At 36.0% G+C, this 24,259-nt stretch overlaps 1 protein-coding gene across 13 annotated transcripts in view; it reads right to left on the bottom strand.

Moving 5' to 3' along the window:
• The window catches only part of RALGAPA1 (Ral GTPase activating protein catalytic subunit alpha 1), a 265,994-nt gene that overhangs the window by 74,201 nt on the left and 167,534 nt on the right, over positions 1 to 24,259 (bottom strand). For all 13 annotated transcript variants that reach the window (XM_046007925.1, XM_046007924.1, XM_046007923.1 and 10 more), the window contains 3 exons: positions 23,227 to 24,091; positions 20,806 to 20,877; positions 5,620 to 5,743 (listed from right to left, as the gene is read on the bottom strand). In XM_046007925.1, the coding sequence (XP_045863881.1) occupies positions 5,620 to 5,743; positions 20,806 to 20,877; positions 23,227 to 24,091 (1,061 nt within the window). The remainder of the gene's footprint in view (positions 1 to 5,619; positions 5,744 to 20,805; positions 20,878 to 23,226; positions 24,092 to 24,259) is intronic.

Raw genomic sequence — 24,259 nt, forward strand, 5'->3', positions numbered from 1 at the left:
CCTGCGCTGGGGACTAGGCAGAGATTTAAAGACCTGGAGCATCGGGGAAGGACTTTAGGGCAGCCCCCAGACTGAAACCTGGAGCTGCAGGGTGTGTGTGGGCGAACTGACAACAGCTGGTGGTTGCACAAAGGGCAGAGATGTGCCTAGACTTGGAAGTGAGGGCTGGTGTAGGGCACACAACCAAGGATGTTGCGGTTTTTAGCAGCACAGACAAAAATGGAGGCAATGTGGTTGGAATGTTTACAGAAAAACAGGCTGTGATCTCTCTGTTCTGAGATGGAAGTTTGGATATGGTCACTTCTGCTCTGACACTCGGAACAGACACAGAAAGCTGCCAGGGAAAGCCACCATGGAATAAAAGCCCCCCAAAACTGGTTTGCGTTGAGCCTATCCCCCACCAAAGGGGGGCAAGGCAACTCTGTCCAAATAGGGTTGCCTGAGTAACAGCCCAGGAGGCCCCTCCCCAAGAAGACAGGCTGAGAGAACAACAGGCCAACAACCCTAAGGTCCCTATAACACAGGTGTTATCTTGCTTGGGTTGTGGGCAATAATTTGCATTAGGTACATTCCCTCAACTACCCCTCAACAGAATAACTAAGAGGAGAAACCGCCAACAGAGGAAAATTCAGAGACTGTGACCTCTGCCATAGAACTAATGGATATAGATATAAACAAGATGTCAGAAATAGACTTCAGGGTAATAGTTATGCAGATAATAGCCAGGTTGGAGAAAATCATTAATGGCAACATATATTCTCTAAAGGCAAAAGTGAGAGCTGATCTGGTGGAACTTAAAAATGCTAACAATGAGACCCAATCTAATCTAGATACTCTAAAAGCTATGGTAAATGAGAGAGAAGAATGAATTAGTGATCTAGAAGACAAACTGGTAGAAAAGAAGGATCAGGAGAAGATCTGGAACAAACAGCTTAGAATCCATGAAAACAATGTCAGATTATTGGGATTCCTGAGAAGGTGGAGAGAGAGAAGACTAGAAGAAATATTTGAGTAAATCCTGAGAACTTCCCTAATCTGGGAAGTGAAACAAGCATTCGTGTCCTAGAGGCAGAGAGAACACCTCCCAAGATTAAGGAGAATAAACCAACGCCTTGGCACGTAGTAATAAAACTCACAAATCTTAAAACCAAGGAAACCATCAAAAGGGCAGTTAGTGGGGAGAGATTCCTTACATAGAGGGAGAAACATAAGAATAATGTCAGACTTGTCCACAGAGACCTGGCAAACAAGAAAGGGCTTGTACTGATGAGAAGAACATGCAGCCAAGAATACTTTATCTGGCAAGGCTGTCATTTAGAATGGATGGAGAGATAAACAGCTTCCAAGACTGGCAAAAACTGAAAGAATATATGACCACTGAGCCAGCCCTGTAAGAAACATTAAAGGGGGGTTCTATAAAAGGAAAAAGATCCCAAGAGTGATATAGAAAACAGAAATTTACACAGACAATCTATAGAAACAAGGACCTCACAGGCAACATAATGATAATCAAATCTTATCTTTCAATAATTACTCTCAATGTGAAAGGGCTAAATGCTCCCATAAAATGGCACAGGGCTGCAGAATGGATAAAAAGACAGGACTCATCCATATGCTGTCTACATGAAACTCATTTTGAACCTAAAGATACACCCAGACTGAAAGTGAAGGGACGGATAACCATCTTTCCATGCCAACAGACTGCAAAAAAAAGCTGGGGTAGCAATTCTCCTATCAGACAAATTAGATTTTAAGCTAAAGACTATAGTCAGAGATATATAAAGACACTCTATCATTCTTAAAGGGTGTATCCACCGAGATCTAACAATTGTAAATATCTATGCCCCCAATATGGGAGCAGCCAACTACATAAGCCAACTGTTAACCAAAACAGACATATTGATAATAATACCTTAATTGTAGGAGATCTTAACACTGCACCATCAGCAACAGACAGATCATCTAAGCAGAAAAACAACAAAGAAACAAGAGCTTTCAAAGATACACTGGACCAGATGGATCTCATAGATATACACAGAACATTCTATCCTAAAACAACAGAATACTCATTCTTCTCGAGTGCACATGGAACTTTCTCCAGAAGAGACCACATACTGGGTCACAAATCAGGTCTCAATTGATACCAAAACACTGAGATTATTCCCTGCATATTCTCAGACCACAGTGCTTTGAAACTGGAACTCAATCACAAGAAAAAGTTTGGAAGAAATTCAAACACTTGGAAGCTAAAGACCATCCTGCTCAAGAATGTTTGGGTCAACCAGGAAATCAAAGAAGAACTTAAACTATTCATGGAAACCAATGAGAACGGAAACACATCAGTCCAAAATCTATCGGATATGGCAAAGGCGGTCCTAAGGGGGAAATACATAGCCACCCAAGCCTTGCTCCAAAAAAACCCAGAAAAATCCCAAATATACATACTATCTTCACACCTTAAAGAACTGGAGAATCAACAACAAATTAAGCCTAACCCACACATGAGAAAGGAAATAATTTAGAGCAGAGATCAATGAATTAGAAACCAGAAATACAGTAGAACACATCAACGAAACTAGAAGCTGGTTCTTGAAAGAATGAATAAGATCGATAAACCACTGGCCAGATTTATCTGAAAGAAAAGAGAAAGAATGCAAATTAATAAAATTATGAATGAAAGGGGAGAGATCAACACTAACATCATGGAAATAGAAACAATAATTAGAAATTATTATCAACAGCTATATGCCAATAAGTCAAGCAACCAAGAAGAAATGGATGCATTCCTAGAAACCTATAAACTCCCAAGACTGTAACAGGAAGAAACTGTCAACCTGAATAGATGAATAACCAGTTAACGAGATTGAAGCAGTGATCAAAAACCTCCCCAAAAACAAGAGTCCAAGAACTGACAGACTCCCTGGGGAATTCTACCAAACATTCAAAGAAGAAATAATACCTATCCTCCTGAAGCTGTTTCAAAAAACAAAACACTTCCAGACTCTTTCTATGAGGCCAGCATTACCTTGATCTCAAAAGCATGCAAAGACCCCATCAATAAAAGAATTTCAGACCAATATCCCTGATGAATGTGGATGCCAAAATTTTCAACAAGATTCTAGCTAATAGGACCCAACAATACATTAAAAGGATTATCCACCACAACTAGGTGGGATTTATCCTGGGGATGCAAGGGTGGTCATTCGCAAATCAATCAATGTGATAGAACACATTAATAAAAGAAGAAAGAAGAACCACATAGCCCTCTCAATTGATGCAGAAAAAGCATTTGACAAAATACAGCATCCTTTCCTGATTAAAACTCTTCAGAGTATAGGGATAGAGGGGACATTCCTCAATTTAATAAAATCCACTTATGAAAAATCCAGTGAATATCATCATTCTCAATGGGGGAGAGCTGAGAGCCTTTCCCTTAAGATCACGAACATGACACAGATGCCCATTCTCACCACTATTGTTCAACTTAGTACTAGAAGTCTTAGCAACAGCAATCAGAAAACAAAAAAGAAATAAAAGGTATTAAAATTGGCAAAGAAGAAGTCAAACTCTCTCTCTTCGCAGATGACATGATACATTATGTGGAAAACCCAAAAGACTCCACCCCCAAATTACTAGAACTCATACAGCAATTCAGTAATGTGGCAGGATACAAAAATCAATGCACAGAAATCAGTTGCTTTCTTATACACTAACAATGAAACTGTAGAAAGAGAAATTAGAGAATCAATTCCATTTACAATGGCACTGAAAACCTTAAGGTACCTTGGAATAAACCTAACCAAAGAGGTACAGATCTATACTCTAGGAACTACAGAACACTCATGAAAGAAATCAAAGAAGACACAAAAAGATGGAAAAATATTCCACGCTCATGGGTTGGAAGAACAAACATTTTAAAAATGACTATGCTGCTCAGAGCAATCTATACTTCCAACACATCCCAATCAAAATACCATCGGCATTTTTCAAAGTGCTGGAACACATAATCTTATACTTTGTATGGAGCCAGAAAAGACCCTGAATCGCCAAGGAAATGCTGAAAAAGAAAAACAAAACTGGGATCATCACATTGCCTGATTTCAAGCTATATTACAAAGCTGTGATCACAAGACAGCATGGTACTAGCACAAAAACAGACACACAGATCAAGGGAACAAAAGAGAGCCCAGATATGGACCCTCAATTCTACAGTAAAACAGTCAGTCTCCTCAATAGATGGTGCTGGGAAAGTTGGACACCTATATACAGAAGAATGAAACTCGGCCATTTGTTTTCATCATACATAAAGATAAACTCTAAATGGATTAAAGACCTCAATGTGAAATAGAAATTGATCAAAATCCTAGAGAACACAGGCAGCAACCTCTTTGACCTTGGCCACAGCAACTTCTTGCTAGACATGTCTCCAAAGGCAAGGGAAACAAAAGTGAAAATGAACTTTTAGGACTTCATCAAGATAAAAAGCTTCTGCACAGCAAAGGAAATAGTCAACAAAACAAAGAGGCACTCCAAGGAATGGGAGAAGGTATTTGCAAATGACACTACAGAAAACAGGCTGATATCCAAGATCTATAAAGAACTTCTCAAACTCAACACTCAAAAAACAAATTATCAAGTCAAAAAATGGGCAGAAGACATGAACAGACACTTCTCCAAAGAAGACATACAAATGGCTAGCAGACACATGAAAAAATTGTTCATCATCATTTGCCATCAGGGAAATTCAAATCAAAACCGCACTGAGATACCACCTTATACCAGTTAGAATGGCAAAGACTGACAAGGCAAGAGACGACAAATGTTGGAGAGGCTGTGGAGAAAAGGAAACCCTCCTACACTGTTGGTGGGAATGTAAGTTGATACAGCCACTTTGGAAAACAGTGTGGAGATGCCTGAAAAAATTAAAAATAGAGTTACCCTATGACCCAGCAATTATACTACTGGATATTTACCCCAAAGATACAGATGTAATGAAAGAAGGGCCATATACACCCCAATGTTATAGCAGCAATGTCCACAATAGCCAAACTTTGGAAAGAGCCAAGATGCCCTTCAACAGACAAATGGATAAAGAAGATGTGGCCCATATATACAATAGAATATTACTCAGTCATCAGAAAGGATGAATACACAGCTTTTGCATCAACATGGATGGAGATTATGCTATGTGAAATAAGTAGAGAAAGTCAATTATCACATGGTTTCACTTATTTGTAGAACACAGGAATAGCATGGAAGACATTAGGAGAAGGGAAAAATGAAGGAGGAGTAAATCGGAGGGGGGGAGATGAACCATGAGAGACTGTGGACTCCGAGAAACAAACTGAGGGTTTTAGAGGGGAGGGGATGGGGGGATGGGTTAGCCCAGTGATGGGTATTAAGGAGGGCACGTATTGCATAGAGCACTGCGAGTTATATGCAAACAATGAATCATGGAATACTACATCAAAAACTAATGATGTACTGTATGGTGACTAACATAACAAAACATAACATAATAAAATAAATAAATAAAAATAAAATAAGCTAGAAAGAAATAGGAAACCACTGCTTCCAAATAAAAATACAATGATATCTGGTATTATTTAAAGACAATACCTCCCAACCAAGACCAGCTACAAAATCTTCATATGCTTGACTTCCTCCTGTATTGGTGAGAATGGAATGTTTGTCTTCTTGTCCTTCAGCAACATAAAATACTGCAATCTTGTGGGTCTCTCGACTGTAAAACAAAAGATGACACCATTCATTTAATCATTAATTTATTCATTCACCCAATAATTAAGTCCAATGTACAAAGAATGTGGCAATAAAATAAAATGAATTAAATCTTGTAAAAAAAAAAATCTTGTAATCTACTGATGAAGGTACGTAATTTTTAAGTAAAAATTAGAAAAGTTATAAACTTGCCAATAGAACGAAAGAAAGGTGTGATTACTTTTGACTGGAGAAACAGAGAGACATGTAAAGGAGACAGTAACAGTGAGTTGGGTGAAGGCAAGTGAGTCTGACAAATGAAGAAGAGAAAGAGAGGAAAGACATGTGAGTGCATGAAGCATCTGAGGAATTACCTGTTGTACAATGTGGCTAAAATCCCAGAGTTAAATGGATGTATTTTAGAAATAAAACTAAGTAGGAGTATAGAGATAACTGATAAATGATCCATTTCCTCAAAGGGCAGAATAAGAAATTTATACACAAATATTACAGAATTGTATGGAATAAGTGAAAAGCTCTTAGACATTTTCTTTTTACATTCCTTCAAATTAAAAATGTTAATAAAAACAAATTTCTCGTATGACATTTGGCTTTCCAAGTTAACTAGGGCACACTACATTTGGTCTAGGATGATTTAACAAAGCTAATGAACTTTATGACCAGAGATAACGTTTTCACTACAATAATACGTAGAAATTAGGAAGCAAACAAACCAGATCCAACAAGTAAGAACTGAAATTATTTTTAAAAGTTAGTCAGACAACCAGATTTTCTTATCTTGAGGAAGTTGTAAGGTCATGATTGTGGGTTTCAACATCAGCAACTTAAAATCAGGAACAAAGATTATTAGCTGCTTTCACTAATAGCAATATTTCACTTTATGGCGTGAACACTTAGGCAACTTTTGGCATACTCATTGTATTGTTAGGATAATCTAACCTAAATAATAAAATAAAATTGGGGTGTGCTTTCCAGAATTATAAAATAAGTATCTCAGTGGACCCTTTCTCAAGCAAAACAATTTAAGTGGTGAAAATGATTTCTATAAAATCATTTAAATTCTCTGCATATTGTCCTAAGGGCATATAGCAAATGGAGAAACATTTATTCAAGAAAACCTACCAGATCTAGTAAGAACAGAATGAGTCTCTGGCATCTGAGCCATGACTGCTCTCTTACCTCACCCCTTTACTTCCACATTATACCTTTACCCTGGGCATTCTACTCAGACCAAGATAAGGGTTCCCTCACTCCTCCAGTTCCCAGACTAGGGATATGGTTTCATCCCGAGAGAAGAAGGCTGCTGGCTGTGTCTCTCATCTTCCCGAGATCCATGCTGCACAAGATCTATTCCAGGCAGCTGTGACTGAAAGAACTTCGTCTCCCTTAACTCATCCAGCTCCCTCTCTAACAATGGAAGCTCTAGGTGCAAAAGGCTGAGACTGTGCCAATTTTCCCCACTCTAGCTTACCAGTAGTTTAGAGGTTACATACCAGTAGATGAAAGCTAAGAAGATGAAGAACTGCCAATCCTTCCCTAACTGTTCACTTATAGAGTGAGGGTGTTACTCCAGGAAATTCATAGGAAGATACAAAAGATCCAGAATATCCATAACTATCTTGAAAAAGAAGACAAAGTTGGAGGATTCATAATTCCCAAATTTAAAACTTGCTACAAAGCAGCAGCAATCAATGCACTGTGGTAGTGTGAAGTGACAAACACATGTATATGGAACAGAATCTTTGATCTAAAAATAAACCCTTATATTTGTCATCTATTGCTTTTCTGACAAGGATACCATGACAACGCAATGGGAAAAGAAGAGTCTTTTCAACAAATAGTGCTGGGGCAACTGGATATGTACAAGCAAAAGAAAGAAGGTGGACTGTTACCTTGCAACTTCCTACCTCATGCCAAAAACAACAAACAAAAGGGACATTAGATCTTAATATAAGGTTTAAAAATGTAAAGTCTTATTAAAATGTTTATAAATCTAGTATTCATGGCAAAAACTGTACATGAATGTTCACAGCAGCTTTATCCGTAATATCCAAAAAGTAAAACCAACCCAAATGTCCACTAACTGATGAATGTATAAACAAAATGTAGTATACCCATACAATGTAATATTATTCAGCAATAAAAAGAAATGAAGTGTTGAGACACACTGCATTATGGATGAACTCTGAAAACACTAAGAAGCCTGCCACAAAAGACCATATATTGTTTGATGCCTTTTATATGAAAGGTCCAGTACAGGTACATCTATAGAAATAGATAGATTAACATTGTCTAGAGCTGGGGAGTGGGGGAAGAGGATGGTTGGCGGTAATGGGGAGTTACTAGTAATGGATAAGGGATTCTTTTTGAAGGAACTAAAATATTCTAAAATCAGGTGGTTGTGACAGCTGCACAACCCTGTAAATATACTAAAAACATGTATACTTTAAAAATGAACAAAATGTGTGGTATAAGAAATACATCTCAAAAAAAAAAAAAAGGAAGAAGTATATCACAAGAAAACTGTCAGGAATTTAACTTGGAAGCATGATCCACTACATGTAAATTTTGATCATGGCAGAAAGGGAACTTCTCAGTGTTCTTACTCTGTTTCTGTTTCACAATCCAAGTAATTCTTGGATTATTTCAAAAATTTTTTTCAGGTATAGGGCTATCAATTAGAACTCACAAATCACAATTTTATAAAATTGGGAAGACTTAAATAGAAATGTTCACCTAGTACTATAAAAATCTAAAAGCAGGAAGAAAGGTATGTGCCATATAGGAAAAAAATACGACATAAATCTTTACAATGCAAAAGTAAAAGAGAAATCACCTTTATATTATTTATAACCTTCCTACAATTTGTAAAAGCAGAACTCAGCTGCCCTTCATGTCAAATTTTAATCTTTCACCATTCCCTTTTATTTTTCTATTTACCTAACTACTGCTGCTAAAATGTTTGGTATATTGTCATTAGCTTAATATGTACAATAATGAGTAACTAGGGAAAGATACCAGAAAAAAAGCCATAAAATTAACAAACTTGCAACTTACATGCAACCAGGTAAGAATATGTATAGAACTGGCAAAATATTATGAGCTTACTATTGGAAAATTCAAGCTGAAGTCTATTAAGTTATAAGACTTCTGAATGCCTGCATATACACTGTGATAGAAATAATAATACAGGCGCACCTGGATGGCTCAGTCAGTTATAGGTCTGCCTTCAGCTCAGGTCATGATCCTGGGGTCTAGGCTCGAGCCCCAGATTGGGCTCTCCATTTAGCGGGAAGCCTGCTTCTCCCTCTCCCACTCCCCCTGCTAATGTTCCCTCTTTCGCAATGTCTCTCTTTGTCAAATAAACAAAATCTTAAAAAAAAAAAAAAAAAAAAGAATAACACAAATTTTGAGATTTGAAATTTTTTTTTTTAAAGATTTTATTTATTTATTTGACAGAGAGAGAGGTCACAAGTAGGCAGAGAGGCAGGCAGAGAGAGAGGAGGAAGCAGGCTCCCTGCAGAGCAGAGAGCCCGATGCGGGGCTCGATCCCAGGACCCTGAGATCATGACCTGAGCCGAAGGCAGCGGCTTAATCCACTGAGCCACCCAGGCGCCCCGAGATTTGAAATTTTAAAATCTGGTGTTTCAACCAAGAGGAACAGGCATCAATTAATCTAGTTGAAGAAATAAAGGATCTATAAATGGTCCAGGGAGGTCAGAGTATAAACAACATCACTTTTTATTTTTCCTCTCTAGTCCATCAGAAAATACAAGCATACCTCAGAGATATTGCAGGTTTAGTTCTAGGCTATGATAAAGTGAATAAAAGTTAAGTGTGTACTATACTATAGTTTATTAGGTGTGCAATAGCATTGTCTAAAAAAGTACATACCTTAATTTAAAAACGACTTTTTGCTAGAAAATGCTAACCATCATTTGAGTTTTCAGCAAGTCATAACCAGTGATAATAGATCACCATAACAAATATAATGAAAAAGTGTGAAATACTCCAAGAACTTCCAAAATGTGACAGAGATGCCAAGTGAGCAAATACTGTTGGAAAAATGGTGCTGATAGACTTCATCTCGTGCCCTTTCTAACAGTCTCTTTAAAGTTGTAAAGACATGAATCAAGGGGTTGGGTGCAAGAAAAGCAAAGACAGAAGAAGGGATAATAAGAACTGGTGCAACAGTTATAAAAATCTAAGGACAAGAGAAAGGAAATGGTCAAGTTTGGTGACTGAAATGATATTTCTAAACATAATCAAGAAAATTATGAGGAGGATCTGATTTGGGAACAAACTGGGGACCTGGAAATGGTAATGAGGCAGGTAAAATTTTGTAATACGCAGCTGTGCAATCATGACAGAGATCTGAAAGACAGAAGCACATGGAATGAATGGGATTGAGATGATAGGAGAGATATCCCAATGAGAGGAATAACTATGTTAGGGGGTTCAGAGGTAAAAGATGAGCCAATAAAAACAAACTTGGAGTAATTCCAGAATTAGGAGTTGAATGAGGTAACTGTAGTGTTACAGAAACCAGGGGGAGAAGTACATTTTAGAGAACAGATAGCAGTATTAAATTAGGGGATATGATACTCAAGGGGTTTTTAGGGCAGTGAACTATTCTATAGGATACTGTAATGGTAGATACCTGTTACTTTACATTTGTTGAAACATACACAATGTACAACACTGAGAATACACTCTAAGGTAAACCATGGATTTCAGTTAATGTATCAAAACTGTCTGACCAATTTTAGCAGATGTTATCAAACTGATACAAGAGATAGAAAAAAGTATGTGTAGGGGGAAAAGGGTATGTGGGAACTCTCTGTACTTCGCAATTAATTATTTTGTAAATCTAAAACTGCTGTAATCTTTTAAAATGCTTATTAACTACATTTAGTTAATTAGAGGAATCAAAGTTATATGTATAGATTGAGCATTGAGAAAACTTTAGACTTGATTGTCAAGGTACTAACCTTCAGAAGAATAGTTTCAGTAGAGCACTGAGGTCTGGAACATATGGTGCACAAGAGAGCAAAAGAGTTATGATTCCTGACCTGAAGGACATGACCATCTAGTACCAAAGATAAATTATCATGGGGAAGAGTTAGGATACGAGAACTCATAGATTATTTAGAGTTATTATAATTATTCTGTAAAGAATAAGAATATCTAATAATAATAATACAATGTGATAAATGTTATAACAGGGAGGTGTTACAGGACTCTGTGAGAGCACATGGAAGATCCACACATAGACTGGGGAGGAAGGTAAAGTGAGGTAGTTTAGGGAAAGGATTTTAGAAAAAATCACCTTTAAGCTGAGACTAAAAAAATGGACAGGAGCTATACTCTGAAAAATTTTATAGCCTAAGACCATTTCATTGTTTAAAAAATAAAGAATAAAAGTAAGACAAAAACATTCAATTCTAGAAGAAATATAAAGCTTATAAATAAATAATAGACAAAAATCAATGAGTTAGAAAACAAAGTAGAATATAATAAACGAGAAACTGAATCTTTTAAAAAATTAAGTAGACTATTTACATCAAGACCAAAAGCCCACTGTAATGGTGATGCATAATTATAACTCGAGTTTTAAAAGTTAGAAAATAAATGTTTTTAAAATAACCATAAACGTAACAACTTGTTATTGGAGAAATACCAATAACCTAAAATGTGAGGAAGAAATAAAAGTATAAAGTTTCTGTATGCTATCTATCAAGTAGTAATCAGCTTAAAATGTTATAAATATAACATATTTTATGTAAGCCTAGTGCTAACCACAAAGGAAAAAACCTGCAGCCCATAAACAAAATACTATGATAAAGGACTCAAACATAGTACTGCAAAAAGTCTTTAAATCTCAAATGAAGACACTAAGAGAGAAAGCAAAAACAAAGGATCTACAAAACAGAAAACAATGAAAAAATGGCATTTGTAAGTTTTTTTCTCTCAACAATTACTTAAAATGTAAACAGATTAAGTTCTTTAATCAAAAGACACAGAATGGCTGAATGGACCAAAAAATGAGATCCAAATGATATGCTACTTACAGGAGACTCATTTTAGCTTTAAGCACACACACAAAGAATAAGAGATGAAGGTACAGAAAACATTATTTTAAGCAAACTGTAAGCAAGAGAAAACAAAGCTATATTTGTGTCAGACAAAACAGACTGAGTTAAAAATGGTTAAAAAAAAAAAAAAAAAGACAATGTAACTACCGTAAAGATAAAGGGGTCAATCCATCAAGAAGATATAACAATTATAGGGGAGCCTAGGAGGCTTAGTTGGTTAAGTGACTGCCTTCGGCTCAGGTCATATCTCCGGGTCCTGGGATCAAGTTCCCCATTGGGCTCCCTTCTCAATGGGGAGTCTGCTTTTCCCTCTGGTCCCTCCCCTTCTCATGCTTGCTCTCATTCTCTCTCTCTCAACTAAATAAAATCTTAAAAAAAAAAAAAAAAGAAAATACAACAATTATAAATATTTATGCACCCAGCACCAGAGCACCTAAATATATAAACCAAGTACTAAAAAGAAAAGGGAAATACACAGGAATACAGTAATAGCTGGGGACATTAATACCTCACTCTCAACAAGGGACAGATCATCCTGATAGGAAATCAAATAAAGTGAATTTGAACAATACTATAGATCAAATGGACTTAACACATATACAGAACATTCTGTTCAATAGCGGCAAATTACACATTCATCTCAAGTGCACATGAAACATTTTCTAGGATAGATCATGTGCTAAAACACACGAGTCTCAACAAATTGAAGATAGAAATTGTATCACCTATCTTTTCCAACTATAAAGGAATTAAATTAGAAATCAATGAGCAGCAGGAAAGTTGGAAAATTCATAAATACATGGAAACTAAATGACACACTCCTGAACAACCAATGGGTCAAAGAAGAAACCAACAGGGAAATTAAAAATATCTTGAGACAGGGGCGCCTGGGTGGCTCAGTTGGTTAAGCGACTGCCTTCAGCTCAGGTCATGATCCCAGAGTCCTGGGATCGAGTCCCGTATCGGGCTCCCTGCTCCTTGGAGAGTCTGCTTCTCCCTCTGACTTTCTCCCCTCTCATGCTCTCTCTCACTGTCTCTCTCTCAAATAAATAAAATCTAAAAAAAAAAAAAAAATCTTGAGACAAACATAAAAGGAAATGTAATAAACCATTAACTTATGGAATGTAGCAAAAGCAGTTCCAAGAGGGGAGCTTATAGTGATAAATACACACAACAAGAAAAAAAAGTATCTAAAATAAACAACCTACTTTACTTACACCTAAAGGAACTAGAAAAAGAATAAACTAAGCCTGAAGTTAACAGAAGAAAGAAAATAATAAAAATTAGAGCAGAGGGGCGTCTGGGTGGCTCAGTGGGTTAAAGCCTCTGCCTTCAGCTCAGTTTGTGATCCCGGGGTCCTGGTATCGAGCCCTGTATAGGGCTCTCTGCTCAGCAGGGAGCCTGCTTCCCCCTCTCTCTCTGCCTGCCTCTCTCAGTCTACTTGTGATCTCTGTCAAATAAATAAACAAAATCTTTTGGAAAAAAAAATTAGAGCAGAAATAAATGAAATAAAGAAAGGAAAATGGAAAAGATGAAGAGTTGGTTCTTTGAAAATATAAACAAGATTAACAAAACTTCTGCTAGACTAACCACAAAAAAGAACCCAAATAAATATTACTATGAATAAAAAGATGTTACAACTGATACCAAAGAAATGCAAATGATCATGAGACTACAATGAACAACTATTTACCAAACAAGTGGACAACCTAAAAGAAATGCATGAGTTCCTAGAATTGTACAACCCATCAAGACTTAATTATGAAAAATCAGAAAATCTAAATAGACCAATAACATGTAGATAGATGGAAGCAGTAATCAAAAACTTCCCAACCAAATCTCCAAAATATTAAGGAACTCATACAACTCAACAGCAATAAGACAAATAATCGGATTAAAAATGGGCAAAAAAAGAAAATAAGACCTAAAAAAAAGGGTAAGGACCCAAAGACATTTTCCCAAAGAGGATATTCAAATGACCGACATGTACATTAAAAGGTGCTCAGCATCACTAATCATTAGGGAAATGAATCACAACCACAATGAAATCTTACCTCATACCTGTTAGAATGGCTATTATCTAAAAGACAAAAGATAACAAGTGGTGAGGATACACAGAAAAGACAAACCTTGTTGTAAACTATTGGTGGGAATGTAAATTGATGCAGCTTTTATGGGAAACAGTGGAGGCTCCTTAAAAAATTAAAAACAGAATGACTACATGATTCAGCAATCCCACTTCTGGATATATATCCAAGAAAATAAAATCACTACCCTGAAGAGATATCTGCATCCCCCTGTCCACTGCAGCATTACTTGAAATAGCCAAGGTATGAAACAACCTGTGTCCATCAACAGATGAATGGATCAAGAAAATGTGGTATACATGTACAGCTGACCCTCGAACAACAGGGGATTGAACTGCATGGGTCTATTTATAAACAAATTTTTTTTCAATAAATACAGTATAGTACTACACTGTGAATGTATTTTCTCTTCCGATTTTTCTCAGTAACATTATTCTTACTTTAAGAATACAATATACAACACATATAAAAAATATGTTAATTGACTTTATATTATCAGTAAGGTTTCCGGTCAAGAGTAGGATATTGTTGGTTAAGTTTTTAGGAAGTCAAGAGTTATACGCAGATACTGAACTACATGGGGTTGGGGTGGGGTTGGTGCCCCTAATTCCTGTGTTGTTCAAGGGCCAACTATACAATGGAATGCAGCCATAACAAAAGAAGGAAATCCTGCTGTTTGTGACAACTTGGATGAAACTTGAAGGCATTATGCTAAGTGAAATAAGTCAGAGAAAGACAAATACTGTATGTTCTTACTTATATGTGGAATCTGAAAAAACTGAACTCACAGAAACAGAGAACAGACTAATTTCAGGGGTGGAGGCTAGGGAAATGGGCAAAATGGGTGAAGGTGGTCAAAGGGTATCAACTTCCACCTGTGAGATAAGTTCTGGAGAGGTAAAGAATAGCATGGTAACTATAGTTAACAGTACTATATCATATTTAAAGGTTGCTAAGAGAGATTTTTAAAGTTCTCATCACATGAAAAATTCTAACTACTTGAGGTGATGAATGTGTTAACTAAGTTTATTATAGTAATTCATTTTACAATATATCTATTTATAAATCATTATTTTAAACCATAAACTACCATAATGTTGTATGTCAATTCTATCTCAATAAAGCTAGGGGAAAAAAACTTTGAAGGGATGACTTGGGAATACATAAATTAATTTTTTAAAAAGAGCAAAAAAATCCCACTAAACTAAAATGAGAAAAGGAATATAGCAGAATTATGATATGTGTGTATGTACTAATCCTATTAGCATGCATTTGAAAATCTCAATGAAAGGGAGTTTGTAAAAGCAAAAAACACTAAAATTGACCCAACAGCTAAAAGAAAACCCAGAGGCTAATAATGATGAAACAAACTGAAAGAATTAGAAATTTTACTAGTTATTCCAAATTTTCAAACAAAATATAATATTCATTTCATGAAGCTGGCTATAATCTTAATCTTAATTCTAAACATAAGAAGAATGGGTAAAAAATTAAATAAATATAGAATATGCTTAGAAATGGGCTATACCCTAATTCAAAAGGAAACTCTAGTAAATTTAACACAACAGGAAATCAAATGTTATTCCAAGAATTATTTAATATTAGCAATCTAGTGATACTATGTACAGTATACATCAATAGTTAAGAAAGCAAACTGTATGAAAATTTGAATAGATGCTGAAAAAGACTCTAGTAATGGGATGTCTACTCTTACAATAACTAACACTGTAGTGCAAGTTCTAGTCAATGCAATAAAATATGAAATCAGCAAAAATAGGCATAACTTTTAGAAAAGAGATTATTTGTAAGGTAATTATACACCTAAACAGAACCAAACAGACAACTTTAAAATGTTTAAAAAAAAAAAAGAGAATTCACTAAAGTATAAAGTATAAAGTATAGTAAAATATAACAGGAAAACAATTCTATTTAGAATAGCATCATGACAATAAAATAACCCTAAAACTAATGTCTGGGTCACAGAATAAATGAAAAAACACACCATGATTATGAATGGGAAGAATGATGATAGCAAATGTACTTCTATTCTCTCCATATGAAAGTTTTATTGTAATTCAAAACCAAAATATCAATGGGATTTTTTTTCTGGAAAACAACATAATTCTAACATGTATCCAGAAGAATAAACAAGTGAAAATATCTAAGAAAAGAAGAATATGTATGAATAGGGTGAGGAAGAAGACTCTGTCTATCAGATACTAAGTTACAAAGCTATAATAAATACTAACATCTGCACAAATTGATAGACAACTCAGTAGAAATGAACAGATAGCTCTGAAATAAACAGGTTAATATTTGATAAAGGAAACATCAAATTAATGAGAAAGGTATGCATTATTCAACAAATCAGAGAAACAGGCTATTCTCTAATACTCAAGCCAGTTCCATTTCTTATTCCATAAACTAAAATGTATTCCAAAAGAAATAAAGAATTAAATGTAAAATAACTACCACTCCTACCAAGTAATTATGAATCCAGAAGGAAATACTGTAGAACATTTAAACTAATTTCAAGACAAGAATTCTCTAAGCACAATAAGCAACTGAAAAAAACAAACAAACAAACAAAGAAGACTGAGAAATAAAATTACATAAAAATGAAAATGAAAACCATGAGAGACTGTGGACTCTGAGAAACAAACTGAGGGTTTTGGAAGGGAGGGGTGGGGTGGGGGGATCAGTGAACCTGGTGATGGGTGTTAATGAGGGCACGTATGGCATGGAGCACTGGGTGTGGTGCATAAACAATGAATCTTGGAACATTGGAAAAACACTGAAAAAAATAAAATTAAATTAAAAAAAAAAAAAAAGAAAAAGCTGTATGCTAAACAATATGAAGTTGCTGAAAACTGAAAGCCAAACAAGTGGGAAAACTCCCTAGTAAATACCAAAGTTAATCCTTAGATATCCACATATGTAGGAGAGCTCTTGCAATTAAGAAAAATTTCCTTTTAAATAGAAAAAAGACACTAAGAGGGAATTTCAAAAAACATTAAAATTTCTTACAAATACATGAAAGATATTAACTTCACTAGTAGTAAAGAACAATAAAGAGATACCATGATCTGTCTCTCAAGCTAGGAAAGATTTAGAAAATGTGACCAATACATTTTGTTGCCCAGGTTGAAGTTATATTAGTGTTCCTACACAATGTTGGTAGGATTAGAAATTAGTACTTAGTGGAAAGTAATTCTGCAATATGTATGGTCTGAAATAAGTTCTTAGGCTTTGATGTAATAATTCCATTTCTAGGAATCTATCCTAGGGCAAGATATTAAAAACAACTTAAAAGTCCAATGATCACAGAATTTGGCACCATAAAAAATTATTTTTGAAAAATATCAAAATACTTATAACATGCGGAAAATGCTCACAACATGATAAAGTCCTTTTTAAAACATAACTTATTATATACATATTACTATGATTCTAGTTTTTAAAACAAAAAAATCATGTATATAAAAAAAGACTGAAAATACATAAACAAATGTTAAGGATAGTTTTATAAATATATGGTTTATTTTTCTACTGTACATTTTCTATAATAACTAGAGAAACTAAACATTTTTAAAATATTCTTTTTTTTTTAAAGATTTTATTTATTTGCAGAGAGAAAGGCGAGAAAGAGAGAAGCAGGCAGAGAGGCAGGCAGACAGAGCAGGGGGAGCAGGCCCCTTGCTGAAGAGAGAGCCTGATGCAGGGCTGGATCCCTGGACCTGAGATCATAACCAGAGCCAAAAGCAGAGGCTTAACCCACTGAGCCACCCAGGCACCCCTAAAAGATTATTCTGAAAAAAGCTAAAAACGACAAAAACAAAAGTGAGTAGAGATTATATTTTCTCATAAAATGTGGTAGTAAAAGGCATGAAAGGGATACGCTAAAGCTTGAAAGGACAGTAACTGGGCACCTGGGTGGCTCAGTTGTTAAGCATCTGATCATGATCCCAGGGTCCTGGGATCGAGCCCCACATGGGCTCCCTGATCAGCAGGAAGCCTGCTTCTACCTCTCCCACTCCCTCTGCTTGTGTTCCCTCTTTCACTATGTCTCTCTCTGACAAATAAATAAATAAAATCTTTAAAAAAGAAAAAAAAAAAAGGATCCTGAGGATAGTTTTGTTTTGTTTTCTGTTTTTTTTTAAAGACTTTATTTATTTATTTGACAGAGAGAGATCACAAGTAGACAGAGAGGCAGGCAGAGAGAGAGAGGGAAGCAGGCTCGCTGCTGAGCAGACAGCCTGATGTGGGACTCGATCCCAGGACCCTGAGATCATGACCTGAGCGGAAGGCAGAGGCTTTAACCCACTGAGCCACCCAGGTGCCCCAATAGTTTTGTTTTCTTTTGTTTACAGAAGCATATCGAGTGTGCTTATGGTAAAGGGGTAAGCAGAAATACAAGATAAAGATGTGATAACCTTTTGAAGATCCTAGAGCAGAAGTATAGATGTGGAAAAAAAGATTTTTCTGAAACTGAAGAGGAGAAGGAAAAGATGGCTCAATATAGAAATTTTAAAGAGAGGAGATTATAAAGCGGAGTTGTTTGATGTGGGAAAGGAATGAATAATCTTGTTTACTTTGCATTCCTATAGAATAGAATAGCACTGGCAAGGTAGCGCTATTGAAGTTCAATTTAAAATGAATTCCCCAATTGTCAGAATTACTGGATTTAATTAATGAGAGGTATGACTAATGTTGCATTGAAATGTGAATGGGTGGAGGAAGAAAGGTTAGGAACTACTGTTCTACCAGACTGTCTTTCATACAGGAGGCCAAACATTTGGATTGAATCCTTAGTGAGGCTTAATGGTCTTTTGACTATAATGAAGGGCTTAAAGAACAAAGAAGTGGTTTATAAAAATTACTCTGAGAAACAAAGTAAGAAGTGAACAAGGGATAAGAAATTAGCAAACAGTAGAGAAGGTATTGCTGAAGTAAAGAAGCACGAATCTATTGTAGCTCTCTATATCACACTGGTTTGATCATTTTCTCTAGTAATATACAGCTGCCTAGCAGTAGAGAAAGTAGATTTTTTTTAATAATTTTTTTTAAGATTATTTATTTATTTATTTGACAGACAGAGATCACAAGCAGGCAGAGAGAGAGGGGGAAGCAGGCTCCCTGCTGAGCAGAGAGCCCAATGTGGGGCTGGATCCCAGGACCCCAGGATCATGACCTGAGCTGAAGGCAGAAGAGTTAGCCCACTGAGCCACCCAGATGCTCCAAGAAGGTAGATGTTAAGAATGATTTAGGTCAGGGGTGTCTGTGTGGCTTAGTTGGTTAAACGACAGACTCTTGGTTTTGGCTCAGGTCATGATTTCAGGGTCCTGAGATCCAGCCCTGAATCAGGGTCCGTGCTCAGTAGGGAATCTGCTTGGGATTCTCTCCCTCTGCTTGTCACCTCCCAACTCACATGTGCATGAGCTGTCTCTTTAATAAAATAAATAAAATCCTAAGGAAAAAAAAATGATTCTGATCAGAGAATTGATTACAGTCACACATATATAAACGTTAAGTGGAAGAACAGTTTTGAAGATGCCAGAAATGGCATTTTTATAGTTAAAAATGTGTGAGTCTGCTAACAGGACAAGTGAAATCAGAGGTGGGTGGCAAATTGACTATAGGAATAGAAAAAGCAAAAAACTGTGAAAAGGAAAGTATAAAACACAAGAGGAAAGTATAAAACTGACTAAGATGTGAGGGAGTGAGAAATGGACATTAAGTAGGTTGTGGATCTGAGATCTCAGAAATGCAGGCATTCAAAGTATTGCTTTATCAATGTGCTTCTAGTTATTATTTTGCAGTTTCTACTACTGGTTTCCCAGAAGTCTTGTTCATATACTGTAAGGACCTATTTAGAAACTGTCCCTGCTCCCCTTCCCCCAGGGCATTTGCTTGGAGACAAGTCCCGGAAACCAGCTTCAGGTAACAAAGTCCAGATACAAGGGTGGGTCAGGCCAGGTGGAGACATCGGATCAGTGGGGGTGCATACTGTCTTCCTGGTTACCAAGGAGTAGGGACACCCGCCCTCTGGGAGCCTTTTTGGCGCCAATCCTAATCAAGGTGTAATAGGCTGGTTCAAATGTCTACTAGGGTAAATTGTAACTCAATTGGTCACCTAGCATCACTGTGGAGTTTCCTGTGTGTGTTACAATCTCATTGGTCACCTGTGCGTGGCCAGGCCCGACCACATGGCCTTTGCCCTTAAAAGCTAGTCTGTGAAACGGGGAAGGGTCACCCTCTCTTGTAAGAGGTGCGGCCCCGAATGTTGGGTTAGATTCTTGATGCTTGGCACGAAATAAAGCTTTGCTTGACCTTCGCTTTATATCAGTCTCACTCCTTTAATCACCGACCCGTTATTGGGGCATAACAATACTATACATGAAGAACCTAAATATGATTAAAATAATGATATAACAATATTTTACACATCAAAACCCACATGTAAATAGGTACATATACAAAAGCTTGATGAGAAATCAGATTTATAGCAATATAATAACCTATATCCATGTTCTTTGCTCCATTAGTACTTTCTGTATGGACTAGCTTAATTTACCAGTCATTTCACTTGAGATCTCTGAAACTAATCAAAAAGGGCATATCTGGAATGTCTAACTACGGGAAAAACCAAAGGACATTTTTAGAAGTTCAATTAGATTTCTGCCATCAAAAGAATTCTGAAATGCATAAAATGGTATAAACTATTCAAAGATACCAAACATTTTAATGTAGCCCTGCATTTTTTTCATAAAGTTTATTATTTAAAGTAAATCAAATGTAGTTTCTGTTCAGAAAGTCAACAATACAGTATTATTCACACATAAGTAGAAACAGCTGACAGTTGCTAGTTATAAATCTGAACTTACCACTGTCTTGAATCCAAGTTTCTAAGTTCTCTAAGTAGTTTCTCATTTTTCTTCAGGAGATGAAAGCTCCTCCTAAATAGAGAGATTTATAAACATTTTCATCACCTTTGCAGTGAATGACATGACAGTCCCGGAAATATTTTCCACTCTACTCATGCAACTTTTAAACACTTTTCTTGCCTTTCCATACTTCTAATACAAAGGAGAACAGACCCTAAAAGAAATGTAAATAGTAAGTGTCATTATTTCTACTGAGGCCCTCATAGATTTCTGTTAGTGGATCATTATCTATTAATCATTTCAATTTTTCCTTGCAGATGCTGTGAGCTTCTGAAACTCATATCCAGAGAAGTGGATAAAAGTACTTATAGGTTCCTTCTCAAAAGTTTCCTAAAAATATATAAAAAAGTTGTTGCTAATGAGAAATAAAATATTCACAAAATCTAAATCATTATCAAGTAAGGATATGTAATCCAGATGGAATCTGCTTTCTTCCCTGTGCTCTTACAGGTATTTTTTACACTACAAAGCAATGTAGATATGTTGCCAAATACCTTCCATATACACTAAATATGTACAAATTATATTCATGAAATCAATGCTTGCTGTGGTAAAATATAGCTTCTCACCTTTAATTTTTCTCAAGACAATATATGGATCATCCTATAGCAAAAGAGAGTAGAATGCACTAACATGAGTGGCAATTACCTATATTTGGACATACCATAAGGCAAACTATATTCCTGACATGTCTTCCCCATAAAGCAGAGAATACTCCCTTCTAATAAATGGAAGGATTTAAATTAAGTAAGATTATAAACACTAGTCAAGCAAGTAGAACTCCCTTTTGGTGCTTTACCTGAATTTAATTAAGATTTATTTGTCCAGTGATACCTGAGCTCCTCTCCTACTACAAATTGAACAAGAACAATACATTAAATAATGCTGTGTCTTCCATGTCCATACAGCTTTTAATGTCACAGAAATTTAAAAAATGAATGTTTAATGATACTTTACACTAGTGTACAATTTAATATATTATGTATATTATCTAAGTTAACTCTCATCATTATGTGGGGTGCGAATTACTTCCTCAACTTATAGCCTGAAGCTTAAAGGTTAAATGACTCTTAACCTCGTTCTTTCGATTTAAATCTAATGCCTTTTCATTTAACTCTTACCCGACTTACATGAATACTTTGTGTTAACTGCAAGCTTTCAGTGAGGTTTTTTGCAACGTGTAAGAAAACGAAATTTTAAAAAATGAAATAAGGATTCTTGACTTGATGAAAATCTTGAGTTAACTTCTCCGATACCAACAAGAAAAGATCGTATCACTGTCTAAAAAACCCGTTAGGCTTATGTGACATATTTGGGCTCTGCCCAAGTTCCTGACACAGAGCTCCTAAAACTCTTGTAATTTCTTGAGCGATGAAGGTGACAGGAATATCTTACACAGAGTTCCTAAATCCCTTGCAATTTCCCTGGTAATAGAAGAATGTTTTATTCTGATGAGGTGATACTTGGTGGGCTCCTGAATAACTTCAGGATGGGGCTTGGTCATTCAGAAGCACAAACCTTGATTAGAAGCTTGGAACTTCTAGCCACCCCTATGGGGAGGGGAGACTGGCTAGAGATTGAGTTAATAATTAATCATGCCTATGTGAAGAGGCCTCCATAATAATCTCTAAACTATGAGGTTCAGAGAGCTTCTTGGTTAGTAAACTAAATTCAGTGTTTTCAGCAGCCCCTAACTCCACAGGAACAGAAGCTCTTGCACTTGGGAACCTTCATCCTGTGTACCTCTTTCCCTGTCTGTTCATCTCTATCCTTTAACTTTTATAATAAACTGTTAAATTAAAATAAATGTTTTATGAGCTACTGTAGCTAATTATCAAAACTGAGGAGGTAGTTATCTGATTTATAGCTAGTTGGTCGGAAATACGGACTTTCAACTGGCCAAAGTGGGGGGCCATCTTGTGGGTCGGAGTCCTTAATCTTTTTGTACTAACTGCAGTTAGTGCTGGGACTGCCTGCTATGGAAAAACTCACACATGTGGTGTCAGAAGTGTGATAAGAAAAAAACAGTTTTTCCTATTACCTTATGTGAAGGTTGGGAAAGTAAGAGTCTTTTCAATTATATAATCTATAATTTCTAAGTCAGAAAGTTCTGCTAGTTATTATTAAAATGTTAATAGTTAAATTATTGAGTTATCTTTTTATTCCTTTAAACCCTGATAGAACTCAGTGGTCTCAAGAAAAAAAAACAAAACAAACAAACAAAAAAACAAAAAGAAAAATCTGTCCAAAAGCCAAAGAACTAACTGGTAGATAAAATCTGGTGAGGAAAAGAGACAATCTAAAATGCTTGATCAAAAGATGACTAAGACTAATGTTAAAAAAATTCTCTTTTATTCTTACCTTTTGTCCCAGGAATTCATTCCCAATATACTAAGAAGCAATCTGCAATAATAAAATGCTGACTGAGGCTTTTGAGGTGTTGGTTCATCTTGCTCCACAGCTTTCATGTTTAAGTCATTGAAGTGTTTCTCAACAAATTCTTTTTCCTCTGTATGCTGCTTAAGGATAGCATTAATAACATCATTTTCCTGCTTTTCAGAAATGCACACAGGTTGTGGAGCAGGGATATTAAGTGATATTCCAGTTCTCTGTAAACATTCTGGACTAGTTATACCTAAATACTGCAAAAGCTCATCAAGAACATCTTCTTCATCTCTTATGGTATCCCAAGTTGGTACAGTTTCTCTAAATCCTCTTTTAAACTGGAGGGAAATCCCATCATTTACTGTTATATCTTCTAAGCATTCATTAGATGTAGGAGGCTCTTCTGGCTTCTCTTGACGAGACAATGAAAGTATGAATGATGTAGGCTCTGACAAGCCACTCACAGGAGGCGGTCCATACAGGATGGCAGAATCCCATGAATATTTTCCGGAAAGATCACGTACTATGATTCTGACATTTGAATTGGCTGACGCAAGGCCAGCAGATAAACCTCCTCCAGGTATACTCTCTTCTGATCTGATCTGGATACAGGACACTAAAGTTGTATTGTTCAACACAAAAAACTGTATATTTGGACTCTCAAAGAGTTCAGGAGAAAGTTCAGTACTTTCACTGTAATGATTGTCATGATTTTCACACACCTGACTTGTTAACATAGCAGGACCACCACTCATTGGGTAATGGCCCAAATGATTTACCAGATGTGTAATAACAGTGCGGGCAGCAATAGAGATTAATCCTTGTTGCATTTGAGTTTTCACTAGAAATAAGAAATGTAAGTGAGTGGAAATACTGCTGCTTCCTAGGAAGTTATGTTAACAATGAAATTATTAGACAACAAATGGAGACTTCCTCAAATTATCAAAATCACTTTAAAATATAACAGTAAATATGAATATTTCCAATTTAGATTCTGTACTACAGGAAT

This window comes from Meles meles, chromosome 6 (genome assembly GCF_922984935.1).
Source record: "Meles meles chromosome 6, mMelMel3.1 paternal haplotype, whole genome shotgun sequence".
Taxonomy (NCBI): Eukaryota; Metazoa; Chordata; class Mammalia; order Carnivora; family Mustelidae; genus Meles; species Meles meles.